Here is a 26710-nt window from a genome sequence, read left to right on the forward strand (position 1 = left end):
CAGGTCCACTTCCGGTTCAGAGGGGAACCACGTGGTCCAGCCCAGGGCTGCGCCGAAACGTGCGCCAGTAAAAACACCGAGGCGCTTCTGTCCCAAACTAGTGGGTAAGTGAGAGCTTTTTCCACCAGTAATATTGTGAAAATAACATTTTGTTACTATTAAACTGTGAGGTGTTTCTTTGCTTTAAACAGGCAGGACGCCCGAGTTGGTTCACGTGTTTTGTATCAACTGTTTGCTTCTCTAAATTGATAAATAAGATATAAACGGGGGAGGAAATGGGATCCTAGGAATGGTACCTTTAGTAAACCTTAAAAAAAAGTTGTTTTTAATTTATTTACGTAAATTAACCTAAACCCAGTTGTCACCTGGAAATATGGACTTTGATTATACGTAAATAATCAGTATAAGCAGCTGGAAATTATAGGCATATACAGGACTGTCTCAGAAAATTAGAATATTGTGATAAAGTTCTTTATTTTCTGTAATGCAATTGCAAAAACAAAAATGTCATACATTCTGGATTCATTACAAAGTGAAATATTACAAGCCTTTTATTATTTTAATATTGCTGGTTATGGTTTACAGTTTAAGATTAAGATTCCCAGAATATTCAAATTTTTTGAGAAAGGATGTTTGAGTTTTCTTAAACTGTAAGCCATGATCAGCAATATTAAAATAATAAAAGGCTTGCAATATTTCAGTTGATTTGTAATGAATCCAGAATGTATGACATTTTTGTTTTTGTAATTGCATTAGAGAAAATCACAATATTCAAATTTTCTGAGACAGTCCTGTACACCCAGTTAGAAATAGTAGTCCCTTGAGTATTTATATCTTCCTTAAACTGTAATCCCAAAATACTTGACAAATACTGCAGAGGAAACTTTCACTGGATTCTGACTGACTGGTGTGTCTGTAGTTTAATTTCACTTTTCATGAGTATACAAGAAGTACAAACCCCAATCCAATGAAGTAAGCTCCCTTTGCACAATGTAAACAGAAAATTAAAGGCTTTTCACGTCTCATGAATCCATGTTTTATTCACAATAGAACATAACACACCAGATGTTGAAAGTGATACGTTTTGCCATTCAATGGAAATATTAGTTGATTTTGAGTTTAGCAGCAACACGTTTCAGAAAAGTTGTAATAAGGAGATGTTTACCATTATTAGGGGTGGGACGATACGGTAACTCACCATTCAATACTGTGGCGATATGTGGCCCACGATAATGATAATATCAAGATACACGATATCTACGATATATCAATATATATGTGACTGAAAAAGAAAAAATACCCATAAAAAGGAAAACGTCTGTAGTTATGCATTTATTCAATGCCAAAACTTCATACAATGTACAAAGAAAGTACATTTGTATATTTCCTCACTGCCTCCTAGGCTTGTAAATGTAAACTCTGTACAGCTGGACAAATTAAAGTGCATGAACATTAATAACGTGTTTTATATAAACCAGGACAGTGCACTGCTTTGTTTCTAATACTGAAAAGTCAGTAAGAAACTTAATTTTGTATAGTATCTCACTGTCTCCTAGTCTTGTAAATGTAAACACTGTTGAACAAATTAAAGTGCATGAACAATGGTGCGATGACAACCGCCTAAATCCATTATGTGTTGTAATAAAATATCGATATTTGCCGTCATTATCGATTATTTATTGCGACAGAGAGCACAGCAATATATTTTTTTCCACCACTAACCATGATCTAGCTTTTGTTTTACAACTGTGTGTAGAGGTCTGGGAAGGGAAGGGACCAGTTGCTGGAGCTTTAGGGGAGGAATGTTGTCCCTTCTTGTCCGATGCAGGATTCTAGCTGCTCAACAGTCCCCAACCTTGATTGGTGGATCTTTGTTACATGATGGTCCAAATGTTTTCTGTTGCTAAAAGGCACGCTGGCCAGTTCAGCCCTTGGACTCTGGCCGTGGGAAGCCATGCTGTTGTGATTGATGCAGTCTGTGGTTTTGCATTGGCTTGCTGAAATATCAATCAATCAAATAACTTTATTTATCCGTTAAGAACTGCGTTTGTGTAAAAGCATCAGCGTCAATGCGTGTACAGTTAACATATGTGACAGGCAGTACTCGAGATGAGAAATAAAAACAGTCCAAATCATCCCCCCTGTAAAACTGCCATCCCACCTTTCCATCTTATGTCATTTCATCAATGAATGTGGTTTTACTGCTATTTCAACATTTAGAGTCATCACCAGAAAAATAACTTTGACAATTTTCACCTGTTTCAAGTAAATTTTCACTTGAAATAAGTAGGAAAATCTGCCAGTGAGACAATATTTATCTTCTCATTACAAGCAAAAAAATCTTGTTCCACTGGCAGATTTTTCTACTTATTTTAAGTGAAAATCTACTTGAAACAGGTGAAAATGGTTGTTTTTTCCAGTGATGAGTCTTGTTTTAAGTGTAATGAGATTATTTTTTACTAAAATGAGACATTTTAACTAGAAATAAGACAAATATTCTTATTTTGAGTTTTTGCAGTGATCCATGTTACTTATCCTGTGAAGGACAGAGTCATATTGATAAGTTCATGAAAGTGTTTTTAATTGTTGTGTTTTGATGTATTTGATGTAAGCCCAGTGGATATTTAAAGCTTACAGAAGGCTGCATTTAACTGCTGCTATGTCATTCCTGCAGTATTTCTGCAGGTGTTTTGGTCACTGCTATTATTTGTAATATATTATATTATTTGTAATCAGCACAAATTATCTGTCCCCTTATGATGAAATCCACCATCCCCCTGATTGTTTTTTTTTTATACAACTAGAGTACTGGTGACAGGACAATACAAAAACAAACCACACAATCAATGTAAAGCAACATCCATTGGGAAATCACAAGTACTGCTTAGACTTAGATGGTGTAAACCATAGCACGGATAAAATAAGAGAGAACAAAGAGATAAAAATAACTCCCCCATTAAGTGCATAATAAATACATTTAAGGAAATTATTTTAAAAATTTGTTTAAACGCAGGTACAAAAAAAAAAAAAAATGGGTAAATCAGCTATTTCTGAGTGTGATGGATGAGGGCACAAAGCTTGACACGGCTCCGTTTGTCCTGAATGTTAGTGATCTGTAAATATGCGAGGTCTTCCCTGAGAAACATCTGGGTGGGAGCAGATATCGCCCTAAAATGTCTATGTACTGCTGGACACTGGGTCCATATTTTCCAAAAACCACTTTAAAATCTGATTGCGTTGCTACCGTTGTTTTCTCTCCTGCAGGGCGAGATGGGAGAGTTTAAGGTGCACCGCGTCCGCTTCTTCGACTACATGCCCAGCGCCATCAGTGCCATGGCCTTCAACCGGCATACGGAGCGGCTGGCCGTGGCCCGCGCCGACGGAGCCCTGGAGATCTTCAACTTTGCTGACAACTACTTTAGGGAAAAGGTACAATTCTAGTTTCTTAATGCAGTCCTGTAACGGATCTGTTCAGACCGGACCTGGAGGAAGTGTTTCTAGCTGTTTTTGGTCTGAATGTCCAGGTGATCCCCGGACGTGAAGGCCGAGCCGTGGAGTCTCTGTGTTGGGTGGGCCAGCGTCTGTTCGGTGCTGGTTTAAGTGGAGACATCACAGAGTACGACCTGGAGAACCTGAGGCCCAAGTACACGGTGGAGGCGTACGGGGGACCCCTCTGGACCATCAGGAACAACCCCCAGCAGACGCTGCTCGCTGTGAGTCAAACCTCATTTAAAAAACTCCGACAGCACTCACTTGAAGTACAAAACTTTAATATATGGTAAATCACTGCACAGCAGCAGAAAATTGGACGAGTTTCAGCCATATATGATATGTTTTTTTGGACTGGCACCCGGTGACACACTTTTGCTCTTTTTGAGTGAGCACGCCAAGTCTGCCGATTATCAAAACTCATTTACTGTACATACTGGGACTAGGCCTGTGTTGAAAAAAAAAAACGATTTTACGTAGTGCTGGGCGGTATACCGGTTCATACCGAATACCGGTGTTTATTTTTCATATACCGTAATACCGGTGAGTATGTACAGTAGCGTACACAACGTTGGGAACGCCGCGCAGCGCTACGTTCCGCCGCCGCTGTTTAGCAGTAGTAATGCACCGATTGTTCGGTAACCGAAATTGTTCGGTAACCGAAATTGTTCGGCCGAAAATGGCAAAAAAAACACTTTTAATTCACACATCCGTGGTGTCAAACTATCAATGGACGGAGAGCAGCGGTAGCGCACTGCAAAAACTCAAGAATATTTTTTATTTCTAGTTAAAATGTCCCATTTTTAGTCAAAAACTCATTACACTTAAAACAAGACTCATTACCAGAAAAATAACTTATTTGACAATTTTCACCGGTTTCAAGTAAATTTTCACTTAAAATAAGTAGAAAAATCTGCCAGTGGAACAAGATTTTTTTGCTTGTAATGAGAAGATAAATGTTGTTCAATTTTTTTTCTACTTATTTCAAGTGAAAATGTACTTGAAACAGGTGAAAATTGTCAAATAACAAGTTATTTTTCTGGTAATGAGTCTTGTTTTAAGTGTAATGAGATTTTTTTTTTTACTAAAAATTAGACATTTTAACTAGAAATAAGACAAATATTCTAAGATTTAGAGTTTTTGCAGTGTGTTAACAAAGCACTGGGTTTTTAAAACTCTTGAACTAAATTAAGTTTTCTTTTGTGAAAATGCCTAAAGAGGGGTCACTAAAAGCCGGGGACACTGCGATTCTCTCCCCCCACCCGCCCCCGCTGCCCTCGTGAACAAAACAAACATGTCGAAGCGGCCGTCTGAGAAACCAGCTCAGAAAATACAGAACCACAGTTTACCCCGTACAGACAGCAGGCTGAGCAGGACTGTTAATGCTGGAAATGACTTGCTGTTTGAGCCTGTTTTTATGCTGCCATATGCGTTTATGTCTGCTCGCACAGACAACCAGCTGCGTTGTAAACGGACCTCGCTCGCTCCACGTGAGGAGAGCGCGTCGTACTGTAATACAAAATTATGATTCCACCTATTACAGACGTCGCTGTTAAAGTACATGATCTTTCTTCGCACGTATCCTTCCATGTCCAGTCAACCGTATGCTGGCAAAACCTGCAGATCATTGAATTGCCGGACACGGACACGCTCATACACACCCCCACCCGTGCACAACCAATGTTCAGTGTTTGGATATTTCAGCGTGCATTTTAAAATGTTATATTAGTTCAATGAAGTTCATATTATCTATATTTACTATAGCTTGTTTGATTTATTCTGTTATCGGACATAGTTTGTCATGACACCTGAAGAATGCCTGATGCTTCATGCCAGCTGTGTGTCTGGTGACGGAATAAATTAGACAAGCTAAAATGATTTTTGCACTTTAAATGGATATTGAAAAGCCTATTTGAGTTAGTTAGTTAGTTACTTATTTCACAATAATTATTGTGACATTATTATTTCACTAGTTATTTTACAGTCAGAGCCTATAATTCAGGCAACAGCTCCAAAAACATTTTTAATAACACTAACCCACATCATCAATTCAGAATTTTAAGAATCGGAATTGATTCTTGACATTGGAATGGATCCCCAGCCCTAATTGTGACTAATCTGGGTTGAAACCAGTGATGAGCCTAAATGATCATTCAGGTTTGACTTAAACAAGTGTTTTTTTTTTTTCTGTGTAACAGGTTGGCTGTGAAGACGGGACGGTGAAGATTTTTGAAGTTCTGGAGGAAAGCATTCGCTTTCAGAGTAACCTTGAAAGACAGAAAGGTCAGGGGACAATCTGAGTCTTAATACTTGCATTGAAATGCTTTTAAATCCTTCAGAATATGTCTCCAAAGTAATTAGGGCAAAACAGGTGGATATTGTAATGTGCATGAGCGAATGCTTGTTCCTGTCTTCCAGGTCGTATCGTCTCTCTGTCCTGGCATCCCTCCGGCACTCAGATCGCAGCTGGAATGATGGACATGATCAGAATCTTTGACACACAGACGGGTAACTCCATCCTGAATGGATCTGCACACAACCAGCTATCATTTATAACTTTTTAAATGGGTCATGTGTAGGGATGGGAGTCGAGAAACATACGCTCCAAAGACTGTGTACATTTCACTAAAAAAAGACAAACGGGGCAACTTTCAATACTTGCCAAATTAATATTTCCTCAAAGGGCCGAAATGCTAACAACATGCTACCAGCATAAAATAAAAATCAATGAATCTCGTGTTTTCGGTCCGCTCTGAACTAAAGATCATGCTCTTTTAATTTGCTTCGTATGCTTGGAGCAAAGCAATGACATTTGAATAATAAAGATGCACCGATCAGGATTTTGAGGGAGATCACCGATCACAGCGTAAAATCCATAATTTCTTCAATATTGTTGTCTCATGTACATGACACTGACATTGAATTATTAGGTATAAAAATTAGGAGATGAGAAAGTATCATGAATTGACCACTTTTTTATTGCAGGCTGAGGCAATATGCAATATTTATACAAAGACTAAGTACAAATCCCAATCCCCCCCCTACTTTCTACCACTTCACTAAAAATGAAGCCACAGGCGTAGGGCCCTTGTAATGTTCCCTAGGGATTGGGACACCACTTGCTACGTCACTGCGTGGTTTACGTTCGGGTACGTAAGCGACTGCGTAGTTACGTTTGCACAAACGTCACACCATATCAGGAAGCCCAGAGATAAAAGCTGTTTTAATTTCAGCTGTAGTGCTGTTAATATGCCACTTTATTAAGTTTTAATATTTTTTCAGGTGTAAAAGTAACCGTTAAGATCCCCAACCTGGGCTCAGTTTATCCAAATAACGCCTGTTAAGAAATTTGCTCCCATGTTTTCAGGATGAGAAGAACCGCCGGCGATTTATGGTTCCGCGTTAAATCGACGCAGAGCCTACGGCGTAGGTTACGCAGCGACGCGCTGCGTACGGTGCGCATCGCAGTGTAACCTACGCCGTAGGCTCTGCGTTGGTGTAACGCGGAACCATAAATCAGCTTTTATTCTGGTGAGATCTGAAAAGACTTCTCAACAACGAGCAAGCGAGTGATTATGTACATTCACTGAGTGAATATTATGAAAGTAAAATATATATTTCTCGCTAGCAGAAACTAACTCAAAATATTGATTTTATTCACAAAAAAATAAAAAATGTTCGCCACGTTTTTTTGTTTGATTCAGTCTGCAAATTATGATGTAAAGCATTCTGGGAAATTCTTCTGGCCCTCGGTCAGCGATTCATCATCTGAAATCCCTCGCTTTTAAAGGGAAAGTTCGGTTTTTTACAACCTGGACCTTATTTCTGGCATTTTTTATGGTTGTATACTCACCCAGAGGTGTTTGGTGTCATTTGGAGTCCTTCGGAAGATATTAGGAGTTTTTTGCGAGCCTCTTCTCCATATAACGGTAGTGAACGGGGCACAGCGGGACACAGACGATGCAGCGTCTAAATAACACATGAGTGCCGCGAAACTCTTCATTTCTTTTATGAATCTCTAGATCTGCTTCCAGGACCTGTTGTTTACATCCGGGGTTGTCTGTGTAACAAATAAATCCGTTTGTAAACAAGACCTCTGAACTCATGACGTCATCTCTGTGCGCGCACTCTGTCCTCCGTTCAGTGAGCTCTTCAGCCGTATACTCCGGCTCAAAACGGAAAGGACGTCCATCATATTCAAAGTTGTCGTCCACAACCTCAGAATTTGACAAATATTCAGACATGTTTCAAATAACTAACAGTAAACTAACAGTAGTGAACTCCAGCTGTACACGGAGCTGTGTCTGGGACGCGCACAGAGATGACGTCATGAGTTCAGAGGTCTTGTTTACAAACTGATTTATTTGTTACACAGACAACGCCACAATGTTACAACAGGTCCTGGAAGCAAGTGATTCATAAAAGAAATGAAGAGTTTCGCGGCAATCATGTGTTATTTAGACGCTGCATCGTCTGTGTCCCGCTGTGCCCCCATTCGCTAGCGGCTCGCAGAAAAACCCCCTAATATCTTCCGAAGGACTCCAGATGACACCAAACCTGGGTGAGTATACGACCATAAAAAATGCCAGAAATAAGGTCCAGGTTGTAAAAAAAACTAACTTTCCCTTTTAAGGGCTAGATTCATACTCCTTAGCCCTCGTTATGTCCACTAGCCCTAGATGCAAAGAAGAATTGGGACACCACTACCCTCACGGCAACACGCAAAATTTAGGGCTGAAAAGTAGGACTGGGGGGGATTGGGACTGGCCCTTAGACTTTTCTTGTGAAGGCCGTGCTTGTGTAACATCTGCAACACTAGAGCAGTCCGGTCTAAACTGCTCCAGAGTAAACGAGACTGAACTATGATGTTCTGGTTCTGTTCCTCCAGGCCTAGCCACGCACCGGCTGCTGGTGGAGCGCGGCGCGGGGTCGGCCAAGAGCAGGGAGGTGGTGGTCTGGGACCTGCTCTTCCTGCCCGACAACACCGTCATCAGCGGCGACTCCGCGGGGAAGGTCCAGGTCTGGGACGGACTGACGGGAACTCTGGTCAGAACTCACCTGGTCACCAAGTGGGACGTCCTGACGCTGGCCGTCTCCCAGGTGAGAGACTGACGAGCACGAGCTTCTCAACCCCGTTCACCCTGCAGACTCAGACACGGCTGTGCATGTTTGACAGGACCAGAGCAGCGTGATCGCCGGCACGTCCGAGGGAACCGTCGTCCAGTTCCAGCTGCTCTCGGCCACCGTGGACCAGAAGGAGCAGCAGTGGGTCAGAACCCGGACCTTTAAGAACCACTCCCACGACGTGAGGGCTCTGGTCCACACGGACACCGCTGTGGTTTCTGGAGGTCGGTGCTAAACTCACCCTAACCCTTATATTAGATTATTGGGAAGATTTACCTTACAGCAGCATGAATCAATCATTATTAAACAATTATTAAGTAAACAGGATCCACTTTTGGGAAATAGACATTGATGCTTTTATCTTTCATCCTTTTTTTTACCGTAACGTGCACCCAGGTGTGTTATACATCAAAATGTGCGTCTCCATCCTGCGACTACACGCATTACTTTTCTCTTTCAAAAGCATTAACGTGGTGACGATAGACGCCAAAAAGCTTGCCCCCCCTTCATCTGATTGGTCCATATTTGATAGTTCCTACTTTCTGCCATAACTTTTGAATGGTTTGATATAGAGACTCATGGGTGGTGTCATCCGCTAAATGTCCAGTTCTGAAGAATCTACATCAAGTCATACAAGCTTCCACTGCAGCCTGAACGTGCACAAGGGTGGAGGACCGTTCATCGCTGCTTACAGCTTTAATTATTATTACAACACATACAGAGGCTTAACAGGAAGAATAACTAGATGATAAATGTTCTGTTCTGCTTCCATGTCATCAGATCCTGTGGGTTAAATAGTTGTTAGTAAGTTGAATGCAGCTGATGAGATGCAGAGTTGAATGTGACCGTGACTGCGTTGCTGCTGCAGGTGTGGACACCCAGCTGGTGGTGCGCCCCCTGCTGGACAAGGTGGAGAAGAACAGCCCGGAGGCAGCGCTGAGGAAGATCGTTTTCCCACACGTGAGTAAACGGAGAGAAGCACACTGTCTATAAATTAAATCTGTTTTTTTTTTTTTTGGATCTGTGATGTAACGGTCCAGCAGTTCTGAGTCAAGCACTTTATACGCTGACTGGCTTGTTTCTTCATGGTTCTCTGCAGCACAACTGGTGTTCAACATTGGAGCAGTTGAAGAGAATGTTTGTTTTCTGTTGTGATTCTACATATATTTATTAAGGTTTTCATATCTGTAATTTCTTTTTTTCAAACTCTTTATTTTGGAAACCACATCAAATATGTGTCTCCAATTAGTGCTGGGCGATATGGCCTTTTATTAATATCTCCATATTTTTAGGTAGTGATGCACCGAAATGAAAATTTGTGGCCGAAACCGAAAATAATAATAAACACATGGCCGAATACCGAATAACACCGAACAATGGTTCTTCGCAGTTTTTCATTTATTTTGCCAATTTTTTCACCATTGAACAAATCAAATAAATGTGCAGTGAAATACGCGCCAGTCACAATTTGTCTTACTGTACTTATTGTAGTTTTTCTCATAATCCTTTTTTATTTTCTCCCGTTCAAATCCAGTTAATCGGGTCGCGATGGGGCTGATCTCCGCAATTTGAAGCCTTGTATAATTGTAAAAATCATATCAGACAGGGAGGGTTTTCCACCGTATCGGTAGTATGGTTCCTTTTCTCTGCTGTGCGTCCCGTCACCGTCTCATCACCAAGCGGTTTCCCAAATCCAACTCAGCCTGGATCATTTCTCGTGTCCTCTGCTTTTTCCCACATCCAAGTAACCACCATCTTACAGGCGGCTGTAACTGTTGCCAAGGCAACATGCTCAACTCTGTCTCTTGTTGTTGTAGAGAAGCCTGGTTAGTTGTGCCAAGAAGGCCGGACTGCTGCTGTTCCAGTTTCCTGATCACCTGGAGCTGTGGAAACTGGGGGAGAGCGACGGACACGGTGAGAAAACCCCACACTAGGAAGTGACGGCATCATCATGGCGAGCCGTCTTCACCCACGTCTGCAAACTCTTTTGAATCAAAGTGTTATGCACATGAATCATGTATCAAAGAGCATCTTTGGTGGACTGCAACACAAATGTGAGTCTTTTGGACAATCAAGATCAGGGTGTTGCCTAGTTCCCAATACATGGAGAAATGAACCCTTTTATAGGGTAGTCAATAAAATACTTAAAAGTTATGGGAGAACATTAAAGGACCTCTTTTAACATTAGCCCCTTTCACACAGCCAGTTCGAGGCGGGAACGTTGCGCCTTTAAGCCGCCTCGCTGTTCTGTGTGAAAGTCACGGAGGCGGAATGGGGGGGCCAAGTGGCCCCACCAATAAGCCGGCAGCGGAGGTAGTCACAGAGCCGTCACAGAGACGAAACGGGGTCTGTGTGAATGACACAGCCGGCATGCCGGCATGCCACTAGACGCTGACGCTGTCGTCACGCCTCTGATTGCGGAACGCCGGCATGCTGTGTGAATTTACAGACGGGAGCGGCGTTATGCCGGCGTTGTATGGTTCTGTGTGAACCAACAAAGGCGGCGTATTGGCAGGACTTCTTTACACCAATATTGCGGAATCTCTGTGTGAAAGGGGCTATTGTCACTTTTTTGTAATAACCATAGACTGTAGTTCTACTAAAATTACCCAATATGGTAATGGAATCTTTCATCCTATGTGACTTTACTTAAACCAGATCTCAGTGGACGCCAGCTTTAATTTTGAGCCAAGTGGCTAAAGATATATCCTTTCTAACTTGACATTGGCCACGGTTACGTGATGTTTTTTAATTCGGAATTTAATTATTCCCAATTAAACTATTTTCCTTCCAGTTTACATGGAAATAGTAATTCTGAATTGAGGTTTACATGGAAAACACGTTTGATGGTCTTTCTCCAATTCCTCTCCAGGTCTGGGGGTTGGGAAGGTTCTGATTGGATAGGGGGGGGACCGGAAGTTAAACTACCGGAAGAAAAACTAACTTAGCCGCTACAACTTTGAAAAGCTCACAATTGTTATGTTTCCTGTTTCCATCTGTTCTTTTAATGATTTCTATTGATTAAATAAATGGTCTCTGCTCTTGACCAGCGTTTACTGCTGCTGCATCTTGAAACTTTGTTTGGAAAACCAGCCCAGCGGAATATAAGATCATGGAGACAGACGGGCGAGGGAACGAGCAGAAAGAAAGACCAGAATTAATTTAAAGAGGAATGAGTGTTTACATGATCTGGAATTATTCTATTCAGATTTAAAATCAGAATAAACCAGCCACTTACTTCGGAATTAAGTTTAATTCGGGATGGCCATTTTCATTTGGAATTAGGTGTTTACATGGTCATTTTTACTCATTTTAAATCAGATTTCATTTTAATTCTGAATTAAAGAGGAATTAAACTAAGTAGTTAAGAACAGTTTAGCAAAACTTTTACTTTACGTTGCTCTCTGATACACGATTCTTGTGAAGGACATTTTGACATTTTGATTCCAACACCACATGTTCCTGAAAAGCATCATCCATTTGCAGGCACATCAGGAACTGGTTCACATGACTTTTAACACCACAAAGGCAAAATATACAATCTCTCCTCTCTGGAATCCATACCTGCTGCAGATCTGGTGCCACGTGGATCGTAACAGACACAGAGATGAACTACACAAAGAAACAAACATTAGAAACTGTTTATTGGTTCTAAAGGAAGACAAAAATCAGTTTAGATCACAATAGATGGTTTTGGTTTAGTGTGTGTGGTGCAGATGATAAAGATTTCATGGAAATCCATATTTAAAAGGAAGAATAAACCCTACTTGGCCTGTGTTTATTCTTTGTTCACAGGAAAGCCGGGTGACAGTCTGCCCTTAAAGAGAAAACCTGAGAAACTGATCCAGCTCAAGAAGAAGGTGTGTTGTTGTGTCTGTGTCCTTCTCAGTTGAAGCTTCAGGAAACACACGTTTCCAGTGAAAATGAATGAGCTTGTTCCTATTGATGTAAGGCTTTTATTTTGAAATGCAGCTTTACAGTTAACCGAGAAGATCTAATGAAGCATTTGGCCATCATGGGTCTGGTTGTCATGTGTGGTAGGCAGATTGCAGGGCGGGGCTCCTGCATGCAGGGGTCCTGGATCCTGCACAGCTAGTTTGATTGACAGGTGTGTGCGGCCGAGTCAGAGTCACTGACTACGTTTACATGCAGTCAAAATTCGGGTTATTGCTAATATTCCGGTTACTGAAACATTGGGAATATTCTGTTTACATGGTAATTAATCATTCAGGATATCTGGATCAAACCAGCGACGCACGGAGAACGTGATGATGCAATTCCCGTCATTTCTGCTTCTTCTTCCTGTATCCAAATTCAAAACAAATGCTGTTTCCCGCAACTTTTCTCTCACCTTCTTGTAAATCTGTCTATCCCGGTACTTTCTACCGTCTACAAATGCAGAAATGTTCATATCCTTCATTACATTTATGAAGTGATTAGTCTCCTCCTGGTCTTGGTTTCTCCGTGTTTATAAGAACTTCCTGGACTCAAAAGAGCAGGATTCCTTGTGAACAGAACATGTGCAGAAAACAAATTCATGTTTGGGTTAGAAAAGGAGTAACCCAGGGCTCATATTCAGGTTTTTAAAAACCTGTTCTGGTTATTCAAAGGGGTTATTGGTGTTTACATGGCCGTGCAAATTCGGGTTATTGCCAATATTGGGGTTTTAAAAGGGTTATTGATGCTGGAAACACAGTCAGAGACTCCACTTCCTGAGAGTTCTCAGGAGAAACAACATGGAGAGGAGACTGCTGATTTAATTCTACCGAGCAGCTACTGATCCATCCTTACCTACTGCAGCTCAGTGTGGTATCAAGCTGCTCGCTAGCGGACAAAAAGTCATTGCAGAATGTGGTGAAAGCTGCAGAGAAAATGATGCGCTGCCCGCTGCCACCACTGCTGGAAACTGATTCTGCACCTCAAAAGAGCCAGTAAAGACTCTTCCCACCCCGGCCATCACTGGTTTGATCTGTTGCCCTCTGGCAGTAGCTACAGATCAATGAAAACACGCACCACCAGATTCAGAGAAGCTTCTTCCCCAGGGCTATCTGTGCTCTTAATACTGTAATGCACTAATTAAGCTGATGCTGCTATGTTGCCATTCTTGCACTTTAACCTGGTACAAGCCAGCTGTTTCACTGTTTATTTATTATTATACAGGCTTAGTAGCAGATCTTAGTTGATACATGCTTTTTATTATTTGTTATTTCATTGTCCTGTTTTTTTTATGTTGTTGTAACACCACAGAGTTGATATCCAATTTCGTTGTTCGCACTGCTTATAATGACAATAAAGGAATGATTGGTTGACTCTCTGTAGGGAGAGGATCAGATCTGCTGCAGTGCGGTGTCTCCGTGTGGAGGATGGCTGGCCTACTCCACCGTCTCCAGCGTGCGTCTCTACAAGCTGCAGCTCAGCAGCAACAGCATCAGCATGGACAAGGTGGGTCTTCAACGGTTACTAAGCAACAAGCAAGAGACGGTTTTAAAAAGGTTCCTTTTAGGTACAGACATAAACAATGTTTAATATATATGTTTAATAGGGGTGTAACGATACACTTATTTCACCATACGGTACGATACACGATATTGAGGTCACGATAACGATACGATATCATAGCAGTATTTTTTTAACAACCTTGAATGAGGAACATATGACTGGAAAAAATTGTCTTTTATTTGAAAGACACAAAATACAAAACAATACTGTACGTTTGCCCTATTGTTACAGTTTGTAATGCTTTATAACTGTTTAAGTTTTAAAGAGAAATCCAGGCCAACCATTTTCCACAAACTGGACTAAAAGTAAATGTCAGGTTTGCATTATGCAAGTCGTGGGTGGTGTCATCGGACTTAGTTTTGAGTCCTTGACTTTTAGTGTTGAAAATTGCACGCACGAGGGCCCGTTCATCACTGCCTGCAGCTTTTTGATTTGATTGATGATTATTGTTTTGTATTCACTACTGTTTCATTTTCGAAATATAATTTCAATTCAAAATAAAAAACAAAACAAAACTCACAAACAGAGCTTACATGTTAAAATACATGCAGTGTTTGCTACAAGGAAGTGTGTGAACAGCTTTGTCAACAGAAATCTGCTCAAATTAAAGTTCAATTTTATTTCTATAGCGTCTATTACAACAGTAATTGTCTCTCTGAAGACCCAGAACATGACCCTGAGCAATCCAAAGTGGTGATTTGTCACAGAAATGTAGTTTGATTTATAAATCTCCTCATTCAGAGCCTAGTGTCCAGACTGTTGGTGAACTTTCTGAAAAATCCCCATCTTTTTTGTCTTCCTGTAGGTGTCTAAACTACCCAAAGAGCTTCGCTCGGTGCACCAGCTCTGCTTCTCCTCCGACTCCTCCAAACTCTTTGCTGCCTCCAGTCAGTCTTCTGTCATAGTTGTGACCCTCAACCAGCTGGACTGCAAATACCTTCATACCCTCAAGCCTAAGTCAGGTGATCATCAGCTCATTATTCAGTTCAACTTTATTTATATAGCATCTATTACAACACAGGTTGGCTCTAAGATCTTTCCAGAGACCAGAACATGACCCCCGAGCAATTATTACATTAACAGCACAACAAAGAACGATGGACAACAGTGATGGCTATGAGATACTTATAATTAATAAAAAAATGCAGCATAGGCCTATAGCAGCATATCTACCACCAAGCTATATTTGAGACTAACTATTATAGTCTTGTTCTATAGCTGCAACTATGACTACTGACTCTAACACACTAGAGTTTACACTAACTAGAGATTTACCAACACCAGCTAGAGGTTTACTAAACACTAACTAGAGGTTTACTAACACCAACTAGAGGTTTACTAACACTAACTAGAGGTTTACTAACACTAACTAGAGGTTTACTAACACCAACTAGAGGTTTACTAAACACTAACTAGAGGTTTACTAACACCAACTAGAGGTTTACTAAACACTAACTAGAGGTTTACTAACACTAACTAGAGGTTTACTAAACACTAACTAGAGGTTTACTAACACTAACTAGAGGTTTACTAAACACTAACTAGAGGTTTACTAACACTAACTAGAGGTTTACTAAACACTAACTAGAGGTTTACTAAACACTAACTAGAGGTTTACTAACACTAACTAGAGGTTTACTAACACTAACTAGAGGTTTACTGACACTAACTAGAGGTTTACTAACACCAACTAGAGGTTTACTAACACTAACTAGAGGTTTACTAAACACTAACTAGAGGTTTACTAACACTAACTAGAGGTTTACTAACACTAACTAGAGGTTTATTAACACTAACTAGAGGTTTATTAACACTAAGGGTGCGTCCCAATACTCCCCCTCGCCCTCCTTTTCTTCCCTAACCCTAACTTTTGCGCGTTCCCGTGAAGGTAGTGGTGTCCCAATTCCTCTTTTCACCTAGGGGGAGGGAGCATAACGAGGGCTAGGGGCTGAGAATAACCCCTTCAAATCGAGGGATTTCAGATGCTGACTTGGCGAGCGAGGGGGTATGAAAAAAAGAGGCTCTGCGTCGATTTGACTCGCCGACCGAAGGCAAACAGGCAGACTGGTCTCAGAGAAATAGAGAGAAATAATCCTGTGACTCGTCAGATTTGTTTTGGATGTTTCTGATATAATAGTCTTCAGAAACCACAAAGTAATCCAGCTGTTATCTGGGTAATTTACAAACTTTCAGATAAAGTTGCGGAAGATCACGCCAGAATAAAGGGATTTATGGTTCCGCGTTACACCAACGCAGATCCTACGGCGGAGGTTACGCAACCTACGCCGTAGGCTCTGCGTCGATTTAACGCGGACCCAAGCTCCGGACCCGGCAGACAGAAATCTCTAAATTTCGAAGCAAATTTCTTAACAGGCGTAGCTACAACTGTTAGATTTCATCTATTAAACCAACATATTCCTAAATGATTTATTTCAGCCGGCGTGATTCTCAACAGAGCTGCGTCCCGGGAGAGAGTGTCTCTCCCGGGGCTGACGGAGCAGCTTCACCCGGCGGACACGTCTGTTCTCGGGCTGTGTGCTGAGGCTGCTCCCCGGGGCCGGCGGCTCTTCTCATCTCCGAAAACATCGGGTCAAATTTCTTAACAGGCGTTATTTGGATAAACTGAGCCCCGGTTGGGGATCTTAAGGTTACCATTATACCTGAAAAAATATTAAAACTTAATAAAGTGCCATATTAACAGCGCTACAGCTGAAATTAAAACAGCTTTTGGCTCTCTGCTTCCTGATCAGGGTAGGGATGAAAACGAGGGGGAGTAGGAGAAATGGGACAGGCACCTGGGCCAAGTGCCCTAGATCTCAAGTGCCCTAAAATCTCCCCCTTCTTTTTTAGGGCTTAGGGAAGAAAAGAAGTGCGAGTGGAGAAAAGAAGGGCGAGTGAAGGAGAATTGGGATTGGGCCTAACTAGAGGTTTACTAAACACTAACTAGAGGTTTACTAACACTAACTAGAGGTTTACTAACACTAACTAGAGGTTTACTAAACACTAACTAGAGGTTTACTAACACCAACTAGAGGTTTACTAACACTAACTAGAGGTTTACTAAACACTAACTAGAGGTTTACTAACACTAACTAGAGGTTTACTAACACTAACTAGAGGTTTATTAACACTAACTACAGGTTTACTAACACTAACTAGAGGTTTACTAACACCAACTAGAGGTTTACTAACACTAACTAGAGGTTTACTAAACACTAACTAGAGGTTTACTAACACTAACTAGAGGTTTACTAACACTAACTAGAGGTTTACTAACACTAACTAGAGGTTTACTAACACTAACTAGAGGTTTACTAACACTAACTAGAGGTTTATTAACACTAACTAGAGGTTTACTAACACCAACTAGAGGTTTACTAACACTAACTACAGGTTTACTAAACACTAACTAGAGGTTTACTAACACTAACTACAGGTTTACTAAACACTAACTACAGGTTTACTAAACACTAACTAGAGGTTTACTAACACTAACTAGAGGTTTACTAAACACTAACTAGAGGTTTACTAACACTAACTAGAGGTTTACTAAACACTAACTACAGGTTTACTAACACTAACTAGATGTTTACTAAACACTAACTAGAGGTTTACTAAACACTAACTATAGGCTTTACTAAACAGAAAGGTTTTAAGTTTATTTTAAAGGTGGAGGTGGTGTCAGCCCCCTTAAACCAGATTGGAACTTTGTTCTATAGTAATGGTTTCTGATAGCAGAACACCCGCCCTCCAAATCTAGATTTGGATACTCTAGGACAGTGTTTCCCAACCCTGGTCCTCGAGTGCCACTGTCCTGCATGTTTTAGATGTTACCCTGCTTCAGCACACCTGATTCTATTTAATGGTCCTAATTAGCTTGTCACCAAGGCCTGCACAACTCTGTTGATGACACAGCTCCTTGTATCACGGTGTGCTGAAGCAGGGTAACATCTAAAACATGCAGGACAGTGGGCCTTGAGGACCAGGGTTGGGAAACACCGCTCTCAGAGTGCAGGTTTACTCGTAGTTCCTAGAGCAGAGAGCTCTGCCAGGAACATAAGGCACTATCAGGTCTTGCAAATAATGCGGAGCTTAGCCGTTTTGGGCTTTATACGCAAGTAATAAAACTTTAAATTGGATTCTGAATTTTACGGGTAGCCAATGGAGCGACGCTAACACTGGAGAGACGTGGTCTCTCCTGCTGATTCCTGTCAGTACTCGTGCTGCTGCATTTTGGATCAGCTGGAGCCTATTCAGAAAATTACTTGGACATCCTGCTAACAACACATTACAGTAATCTAGTCTAGAAGATACAAACGCATGAACTAGTTTTTCTGCATCACTCTGCGAGAGGATTTTCCTAATCTTTGCAATATTACGGAGATGGAAAAATGCTATTTTACAAACCTGATTAATATGCTGTTTAAACCATAAATCGTGATGGACATAACTCCAAGGTTTCACACAGTTGTACTGGAGACCATCGCAACACCATCTAATCCTTTCCTGAGGTGTTTGCAAACAAAAATAATAACCTCTGTTTTATTGTAATTTATGAAGCTGTGAGACTTCAGATCAGATCACACATGAGATACAAGATTTAGGCTGCATGGTCTTACAGACTGGTTTCATATAGTAATCCAAGTAAGACAAGCGTTGTGGTTCTTGATCAATATAAATAGTCATCAAAATGACATAATATGGGATCTTTAAAGATATTTTTGAATGATTGCATTGTTCCTTAAATCCAAAATCAGCTAATCTTGAATCTGCCTCCATGCAGCTCATGGTCTCTGATCAAGTGTTTTTGTCTGTGTTGATATCCAGCGTCCAGGCAGCCGGTCCACCTCCTGTCGGCCAGTGAAGACGGTAAATGGCTCGCTGCAGCAAACACGGGCTGCGAGATCCACGTGTTCAACCTCCACAAGCTGAAGGTGAGAGCAGAGTGTTGTCCATTAGGGCTGGGACGATACGGGTAACTCACCATTCAATACTGTGGTGATATGTGGCCCACGATAACCATAATATCACCATACACCATATCTACCATATTTGATATATTGTAAGAAATTTCATCGATATATCTACGATATATGTGACTGAAAAAGAAAACGTCTGTAGTTATGTATTTATTCAATGCCAAAACTTCATACAATGTACAAAGAAAGTACATTTGTATATTTCCTCACTGCCTTCTAGTCTTGTAAATGTAAACACTGTACAGCTGGACAAATTAAAGTGCATGAACATTAATAACATGTTTTCTATAAACCAGGACAGTGCACTGCTTTGTTTCTAATACTGAAAAGTCAGTAAGCAACTTAATTTTACATAGTACCTCACTGCCTCCTAGTCTTGTAAATGTAAACGCTGTTGAACAAATTAAAGTGCATGAACAATAGTGTGATGACAACCGCCTAAATCCATTATGTGTGTTGTAATAAAATATCAATATTTGCCGTCAGTTTATCGATTATTTATTCCGACAGAGAGCGCAACAATATACAGGACTGTCTCAGAAAATTAGAATATTGTGATTTTCTGTAATGCAATTACAAAAACATAAATGTCATACATTCTGGATTCATTACAAATCAACTGAAATATTGCAAGCCTTTTATAATTTTAATATTGCTCATCATGGCTTACAGTTTAAGAAAACTCAAATATCCTATCTCAAAAAATTAGAATATTCTGGGAATCTTAATCTTAAACTGTATGACTTTTTTTTTTTAATTGCATTACAGAAAATAAAGAACTTTATCACAATATTCTAATTTTCTGAGACAGTCCTGTATTGCAATATCGATTTGTCACTATTGTCCATGTTGGCGGCTGACGCCTCACCAAAAATGATGCATGTGTTGTTGGTTTGCAGCTCCACTGCACGCTCCCAGTGTCCAGCTCGTGTCCCACGGCCATCGCCCTCCACCCGACCGGCAGCACCCTCGTCTCCGTGCACGCGGACCAGCAGGTGGGACAGGTCACGGGCTTTTCCTCAGCTTCTCCGGTAGCAAAAGGCAGTTGTGTAACTTGTGTTTTTGTTGGCCCTGCAGATGTACGAATACTCGCTAAAACAGAAGGAGTACTCTGAGTGGAGCCGGAAGCTGCAGAAGCAGGGACTGCACTCCCAGTGGCTGCAGAGGGACACGCCCGTCACCCACATCCTCTTCAACCCCAAAAACCCCGCCCACATCATCCTGCACGACACCTTCATGTTCTGCATCATTGACCAGAGTCTGGTGAGTGAACATCACCGATATCTGGCTGGAAAAGCCTGTTTTTTTTCAGCTGGAACCCCTCAGGATGCTGCCCCTACCGAGCTTCACATTGGTGGCAGGTTCATATTGCTGTGCTTTTTCTGGTGGAGAAAAAAACATGTCCATGTGTTTCTACCACAAATGGTGATCAATCGGTAGTAAAATGAAAATATCAATTAAACACTCTAATTTTCAAATCCAAATATGAAAAACTTTTTTCCTCGCAGATGTATAATAACTTGAAATATTTACCGTGTTTGCCTGTCCATTTCATTTAAAGGAGAGTGCAGTCAGTCAGTACGTTTCCACGCAGCAGTTCAATCAGATTTCTGATCGTATAAGACATCGTTCGGACTTTTAAACTGCATGTAAACACCTTAATCCGATCTACTTCAAACCTATTTTGGACATTTTTATAATCGGATAGCAACACCTGGATAACTTGTTCAGTCTGAATGTTAATGCCATGTATACGGAGACATCGGATATTGCAGTCTGAGCAGCTGGAGAATTTCCTCTGGGGCTTCACCCGGAAGTGAAAGGAGACGGCGCGTCTTAAATAGTTGTTTAAACCAAAAGATCTGTTGTTCTTTTCATAAACATAACTAAGAGGTACATAATGCACGAAATGTACGTTGCTGTAGCCTCGTCCAGGTCCTCGTACCACATCTCTCTTTGTTGTTGTTAAGTGGAGGTCAACAAGAAGTGTCTCTTTGTTGAAATGGTTACCATGGATACAGCGCCACATAGCGTCACGGAGTCAGCCATGCTCTGGACATTTATCCCATTCTCTGAACAGCATGTAAACTCAGACTAGTGATTGGGTCTTCTGGATGTTTATCTGATACCATCAGAAATCCCATGTCTTTGCTGCATGGAAACGTACTGAGTGTAGCTGAGCTTAGTCCAGCGTGTTGGAACTCTGTCCCCGGAGCCGGTTCTCTGGTCGTGTTGCTCCTAACAGCCCTGAATGTCCTGGACCAGGGCTCTTCAGTCCCCGCCCTCGGGCCCCGTCCTGTGTGTTTTTAAGGCCGGGACACACAAACCTGATTATCGGCCGTGGGGCTGTGGGGCTGTGGGGCGAGGTCGGTGACTCCAGGCTGGTTGTTGTGTCCCGTGCATCTAGCGAATCAGAGTTAACCGGAAATGACGATGATAACGCAGAACAGACGCTCTAGAGCAGGGGTCTTCAACTAGATTATTCAGGGGGCCACATCTGCAAAAAGACTGTATGGAGAGGGCCACAAAGCGCGCACGTGGAAAATTTGGGAGTTTTCAAAATGTATTTTGCACTAAAAGACGAAGATTTATGTATATATAATACATTTGTGCACAGGAATGAGCAGGAGAATATCTGTCTAGTTTACATATGAATTATGGATTAATTGTCTCCAGATTTAGTCATTGTGAATGTTAAATATAATATTCAGATAAGGAAATATTTTAAATGCAAGTTCATTTTGAAACCATGCATTGTGCAAACTTAATGAAGTTGATATTGACCTACTTTTAATAAAATACGCCATAATGATAAAGCTCCACTTTCCACCAAGATTTCCTTATTTGAATATTATATTAAGCATTGAGCACAAGCATTTCAGTCCATAGTAGCCAGTTTGATGTTATAAATAAGCAACTAAAATATTAACCATAAGCTCCTTTATTTATGACACATCTGTGTATTATATCAGCAAAACAAAACAATCACATGAAATTATAGGAGGTTTAGAAGTTCATCTGAAATGAAAGTCCTCATTTAGAGATTCAAATGAAAAACATTTCAGGCCAATCCTAGAGGCCTAATGATGTAAACAAGTCTCTATAAACGGAGGTTAATAACAAATAATGTGACAAACATTATCACTGTGCAACACTGGCAACAAATCTGAAGTAGTAAAAACATCTCCAACAGAGATTAACATGTACAAACACTGTCCAATGAATCATTAACCAACTGAAAAGGCTACCAAGCATCTTAAACTTGTATTAATTAACAAAATGCGATATGTAAACCATGTTAGTTTCGCTTACTTCGTTACTTCCATCCGCCGACAGGAAGTGAAATATGACCAGGGGCCACATAAAACTCCTGGCGGGCCGCAAGTGGCCCGCGGGCCGCCAGATGATTATCCCTGTTCTAGTGGGTGTTGGGTTGGTGTGTTGGGGAGGATTTGTTTGAGCGATGCGGGGAGACTCTGTCCTGGGGTTGGTGTGTTTCCTGCTTCAGTTCACTGATACAGGCGTCTCTCTCATCAACACAGTTGGTGCCAAGCTAATGAGGAGCATTAATTGGAATCAGATGAGTTGACCAATGTAAAGCCTGCAAGGCAGGGGGAGTGAGGACTGGAGTTGAAGACTCTCTTACACCTCCAATGATCTGAGTGTTAGTTCTGCCAGTAGATGGTGCTCCTGCTCACTGAACTGTAACCAGGTTTTTCCATGGAACAGGAGAAACCTAAGCCATCTTTAGAGTAGACCCCGTTATTTTCCCCGGACAAGGAACTCGTCGTGCCTTTTGTTTCCATCAGACCTTTTTAAAGATTTTTGTGAAAGCAAGCAGCCTTTCCTGCACTATGGAGATGCACTGTTGACACTGAGCCAGTCACAGATACCGTCTGCTCTGAGAAACTTTAATTAACCTTAACTTTTGTCTAGCTTTATGTGTATCATGTCATTATCATCACTCAGCTTTGACTTTGGTCTAATTAATGAGTAATTATCTGAGCTGAATGTTTATCTGAGAGAGAAACGAGCTAAATCACGCGCCCCTCACTGATGAATAAATGCTGACATTTCTTTGTTCATTTTCATGCATTCATCTTGTTCACTAAACATTATTCATTTATCTCCTTTTTTATTTTATCTCCACATTATTGATGTCATCCCCATCAGTGCTCAGCGCTGTGTCTGTGTTCAAAAATAAGACGGATGTTTGTTTCTGAAGTGGATTTCTAGCTAAAAAAAATGACTATATTTTGCGGACTATAGGGCGCAATATCAATGAAAGGGTCTATTTTTATATATAAGGCGCACCGGGCTATGAGGGGCATGATAAATATATATAAAGACAAACAAAACAGTCTGGTAGGTTGAACTTTATTCAACTCATTCACAATAATGCAGAATATCGTTCAGTTTTAACTGAAACAGATAAATACAATCACATTTTAAATAATTCGTCTTCCACGAATCCGCAAATAAAAAGTGGAAAGTAGCGTCGTACTACGTCCTGCTCTCTGATTTGTTCATCATTGCCAGCGATAGTGGACATCTGAAGTTAGTGTGAGGTTGGAAGAACATTGTAGTCCAACATTTGATTATAATTGGATTAGGATATAGATTTGAAAACTGGGTTTATGCAAAAATTTCGGAATTTCTAATTTATTTAGCAAAAACAATCAAAAGCTTGTTTTTAAGACATTCAAGGCCTGTTTAAAATAGGTATTAATTGCCATAATAGGTCTCCTTTAATCGTTTTTCCAACTGTTGCTCAGCTTACTGCCCCCTATCGGTCACAGCCGGTACGACGCGCTCTCCTCACGTACACGAGCGACGTTGGGCTTGGTGGTGCACGAGAACGGATGTGAACGCAAGCACCAACAGCAAGTATATCTGGGGCTTAACGGTGTCTGACGTTGCAACCTGTATCCAACCAAGGACCGACTTTAATATAACGTCCCTGTGTCAGCTGAACGGTCCGACAACCAACCAATCAAGCAGCGCGGCTCGATCGCTCACCGAAGTCGCACTAAAACAGTTTGACAGATTTCTGAGTGCAGTGTACCATATAAAAGGTGCACTGACGGTTTTTGAGCAAATTTAAGGGTTTTAAGTGCTCCTTTACAGTGTGGAAAATACGGTACTTTGGACATGAATTCAGGGCATCCACAAACTCTTCCATAACCTGTGTTTTGGGGGCGGGGGGTCTTTTTCTACACATGCAGCCGCTTCCTGAAGCAAAGACGACTCTGTACAACCAGGCGAGGCTGAGGAGCCTTCCTCTGCCGGAGCGGGTCAAGCACAGTCACGCCTTTAAGATCTGCAAGAACTTCCAGGTAGGGACCTTTTGCATATTCCTCATGTGCAAAGTTGAGTTCCTGGAACTTTCTGTTTCGGACATTTTCAATTATGCTGCCACTGTTCACAAAACAATAGAAATAAATGTTTAGTTTTTTTTCCAGGTAACATTGCAAAAAGCAACAAAAAAAAAGTGTAATTAGAGGTGTTTGTTGTATTAAACGTTATACAAATTGAATTGAATATCTACTTACACACGTATTCACACACTCACACACACACATATATATAATTAGCTGCCCATTTCTGTACATAAATATAAATCTACCCGTTCACCAATAGTGTTATATCAGGCCCCTAAAGCCGCTAAACCCCTTCCTCTTTGTACCTCGTGAAAATCATGTTTTTATATTTGTTTTTAAACTGGTTAATGTTTGGACATTGTTTTAATTCTGAATCCATTCTGTTCCATAGTTTAACTCCACTGACTGATGTAGAAAATCTTTTCATAGTTGTTCGTGTTCTGCAAGTCCTAACATTTAGAGTACCCCTTAAATTAAACCTCCCCTCTGTCACAAAACATTTCCTGTAAGTGAGATGGTAATAAGTTGTTCCTAGCTTTATACATGAATGGTGCTGTTTGGAATTCCACTACAGTTCTTCTCATACAGGCTGATCTGAACCCCACTTTTTACACAGTCCAATTTTCATTCCATTAAAGTAAATATTATTATTATTATCATCATCATGGTTTTATTAGTAATCAGAGCTACATGTATGATGTACGACGTATTAGGGCCAAACTAAGACAAAAAAAAGGAAATTAGGAGAATAAAGTTGTAAAATTACGAGAATAAAGTCATAGCCTAATGTTGCGAGAATAAAGTCATAATATTACGAGAATAAAGTCGTAATATTACGACTTTATTCTCGTCATATTACAACTATTCTCGCAACATTAGGCTATGACTTTATTATTTAAAGCATGAATAACTGATTTAATATTTATGTTTTTTGGAAAGTGACCGTGGTATCCCTTACTCAGTACTCGAGTTGTAAAAGTTGAAATAAGTAGGAAAATCTGCCAGTGGGACAAGATTTATCTTCTCATTACAAGCAAAAAAAAAAATCTTGTTCCACTGGCAGATTTTTCTACTTATTTTAAGTAGAAAAGTAGTTTATTTCAAGTGTTTTTTCCAGTGATGAGTCTTGTTTTAAGTGTAATGAGATGTTTTTACTAAAACAAGACATTTTAACTAGAAATAAGACAAATATTCTCGTTTAGATTTTGAGTTTTTGCAGTGATCCATGTTACTTATCCTGTGAAGGACAGAGTCATATTGATAAGTTCAGAAAAGTGTTTTTTATTGTTGTGTTTTGATGTATTTGATGTAAGCCCAGTGGATATTTAAAGCTTACAGAAGGCTGCATTTAACTGCTGCTATGTCATTCCTGCAGTATTTCTGCAGGTGTTTTGGTCACTGCTATTATTTGTAATATATTATATTATTTGTAATCAGCACAAATTATCTGTCCCCATATGATAAAATCCACCATCCCCCCTGATTTCTTTTTACAACTCGAGTACTGAGTAAGGGATACCATGGTCACTTACCAAAAAACATAAATATTAAATCAGTTATTCATGCTTTAAATAATAAAGTCATAGCCTAATGTTCCGAGAATAAAGTCGTAAAATGACGAGAAGAAAGTCGTAAAATGACGAGAAGAAAGTCGTAAAATGACGAGAAGAAAGTCGTAAAATGACGAGAAGAAAGTCATAGCCTAATGTTGCCAGAATAGCCGTAATAACATGAGAATAAAGTCGTAATAACACGAGAATAAAGTCGTAATAATACGAGAATAAAGTCGTAATAATACGAAAATAATGTCGTAAAATTACGAGAGTAATAATGTTTTGAGAATAAAGTCTTAATATTATGACTTTATTCTCGTAAATTACGACTTTATTCTCATAATTTCCAAATGTTTTTTGTCTTAGTTTGTCCCCAATACTCCGTGGTAATGATGTGTTTAGTGATGTGTTTAATGATGTGTTTAGTGATGTGTTTAGTGATGTGTTTAGTGATGTGTTTTGACGGCTGTGTTTGCCCCGCAGCACCTGGTGAGCGCGGCCCTGCTGCAGGACGGCTCCCTGGTGCTGGTGCAGCGCCCCCTGCTGGACGTGCTGGCCCAGCTCCCTGCACCCGTCAGGCACAAGAGGTTCGCCACGTAAACCTGATCCCAGCCCAGCGCTGTCCATGTGTCTCCACTTTAAAGGAGGTGTTTTGATAAGTAATAAACCAAACAATTTGCTGTTA

At 40.6% G+C, this 26710-nt stretch overlaps 1 protein-coding gene across 1 annotated transcript; it reads left to right on the forward strand.

Annotated features, from left to right (window-relative positions):
- The first annotated feature begins 19 nt into the window (after nt 1–19).
- utp4 (UTP4 small subunit processome component) lies at nt 20–26710 on the forward strand. Its single transcript, XM_061722300.1, has 17 exons — nt 20–104; nt 3265–3429; nt 3525–3713; nt 5688–5772; nt 5908–5997; nt 8378–8589; nt 8666–8837; nt 9482–9573; nt 10431–10527; nt 12409–12473; nt 13933–14055; nt 14918–15074; nt 18940–19046; nt 19991–20086; nt 20169–20354; nt 24317–24427; nt 26509–26710. The coding sequence occupies exons 2-17, from the start codon at nt 3271–3273 to the stop codon at nt 26623–26625; spliced, it is 2058 nt and encodes a 685-aa protein (XP_061578284.1). The 5' UTR covers nt 20–104; nt 3265–3270; the 3' UTR covers nt 26626–26710.

This window comes from Cololabis saira, chromosome 5 (assembly GCF_033807715.1).
Source record: "Cololabis saira isolate AMF1-May2022 chromosome 5, fColSai1.1, whole genome shotgun sequence".
Taxonomy (NCBI): Eukaryota; Metazoa; Chordata; class Actinopteri; order Beloniformes; family Belonidae; genus Cololabis; species Cololabis saira.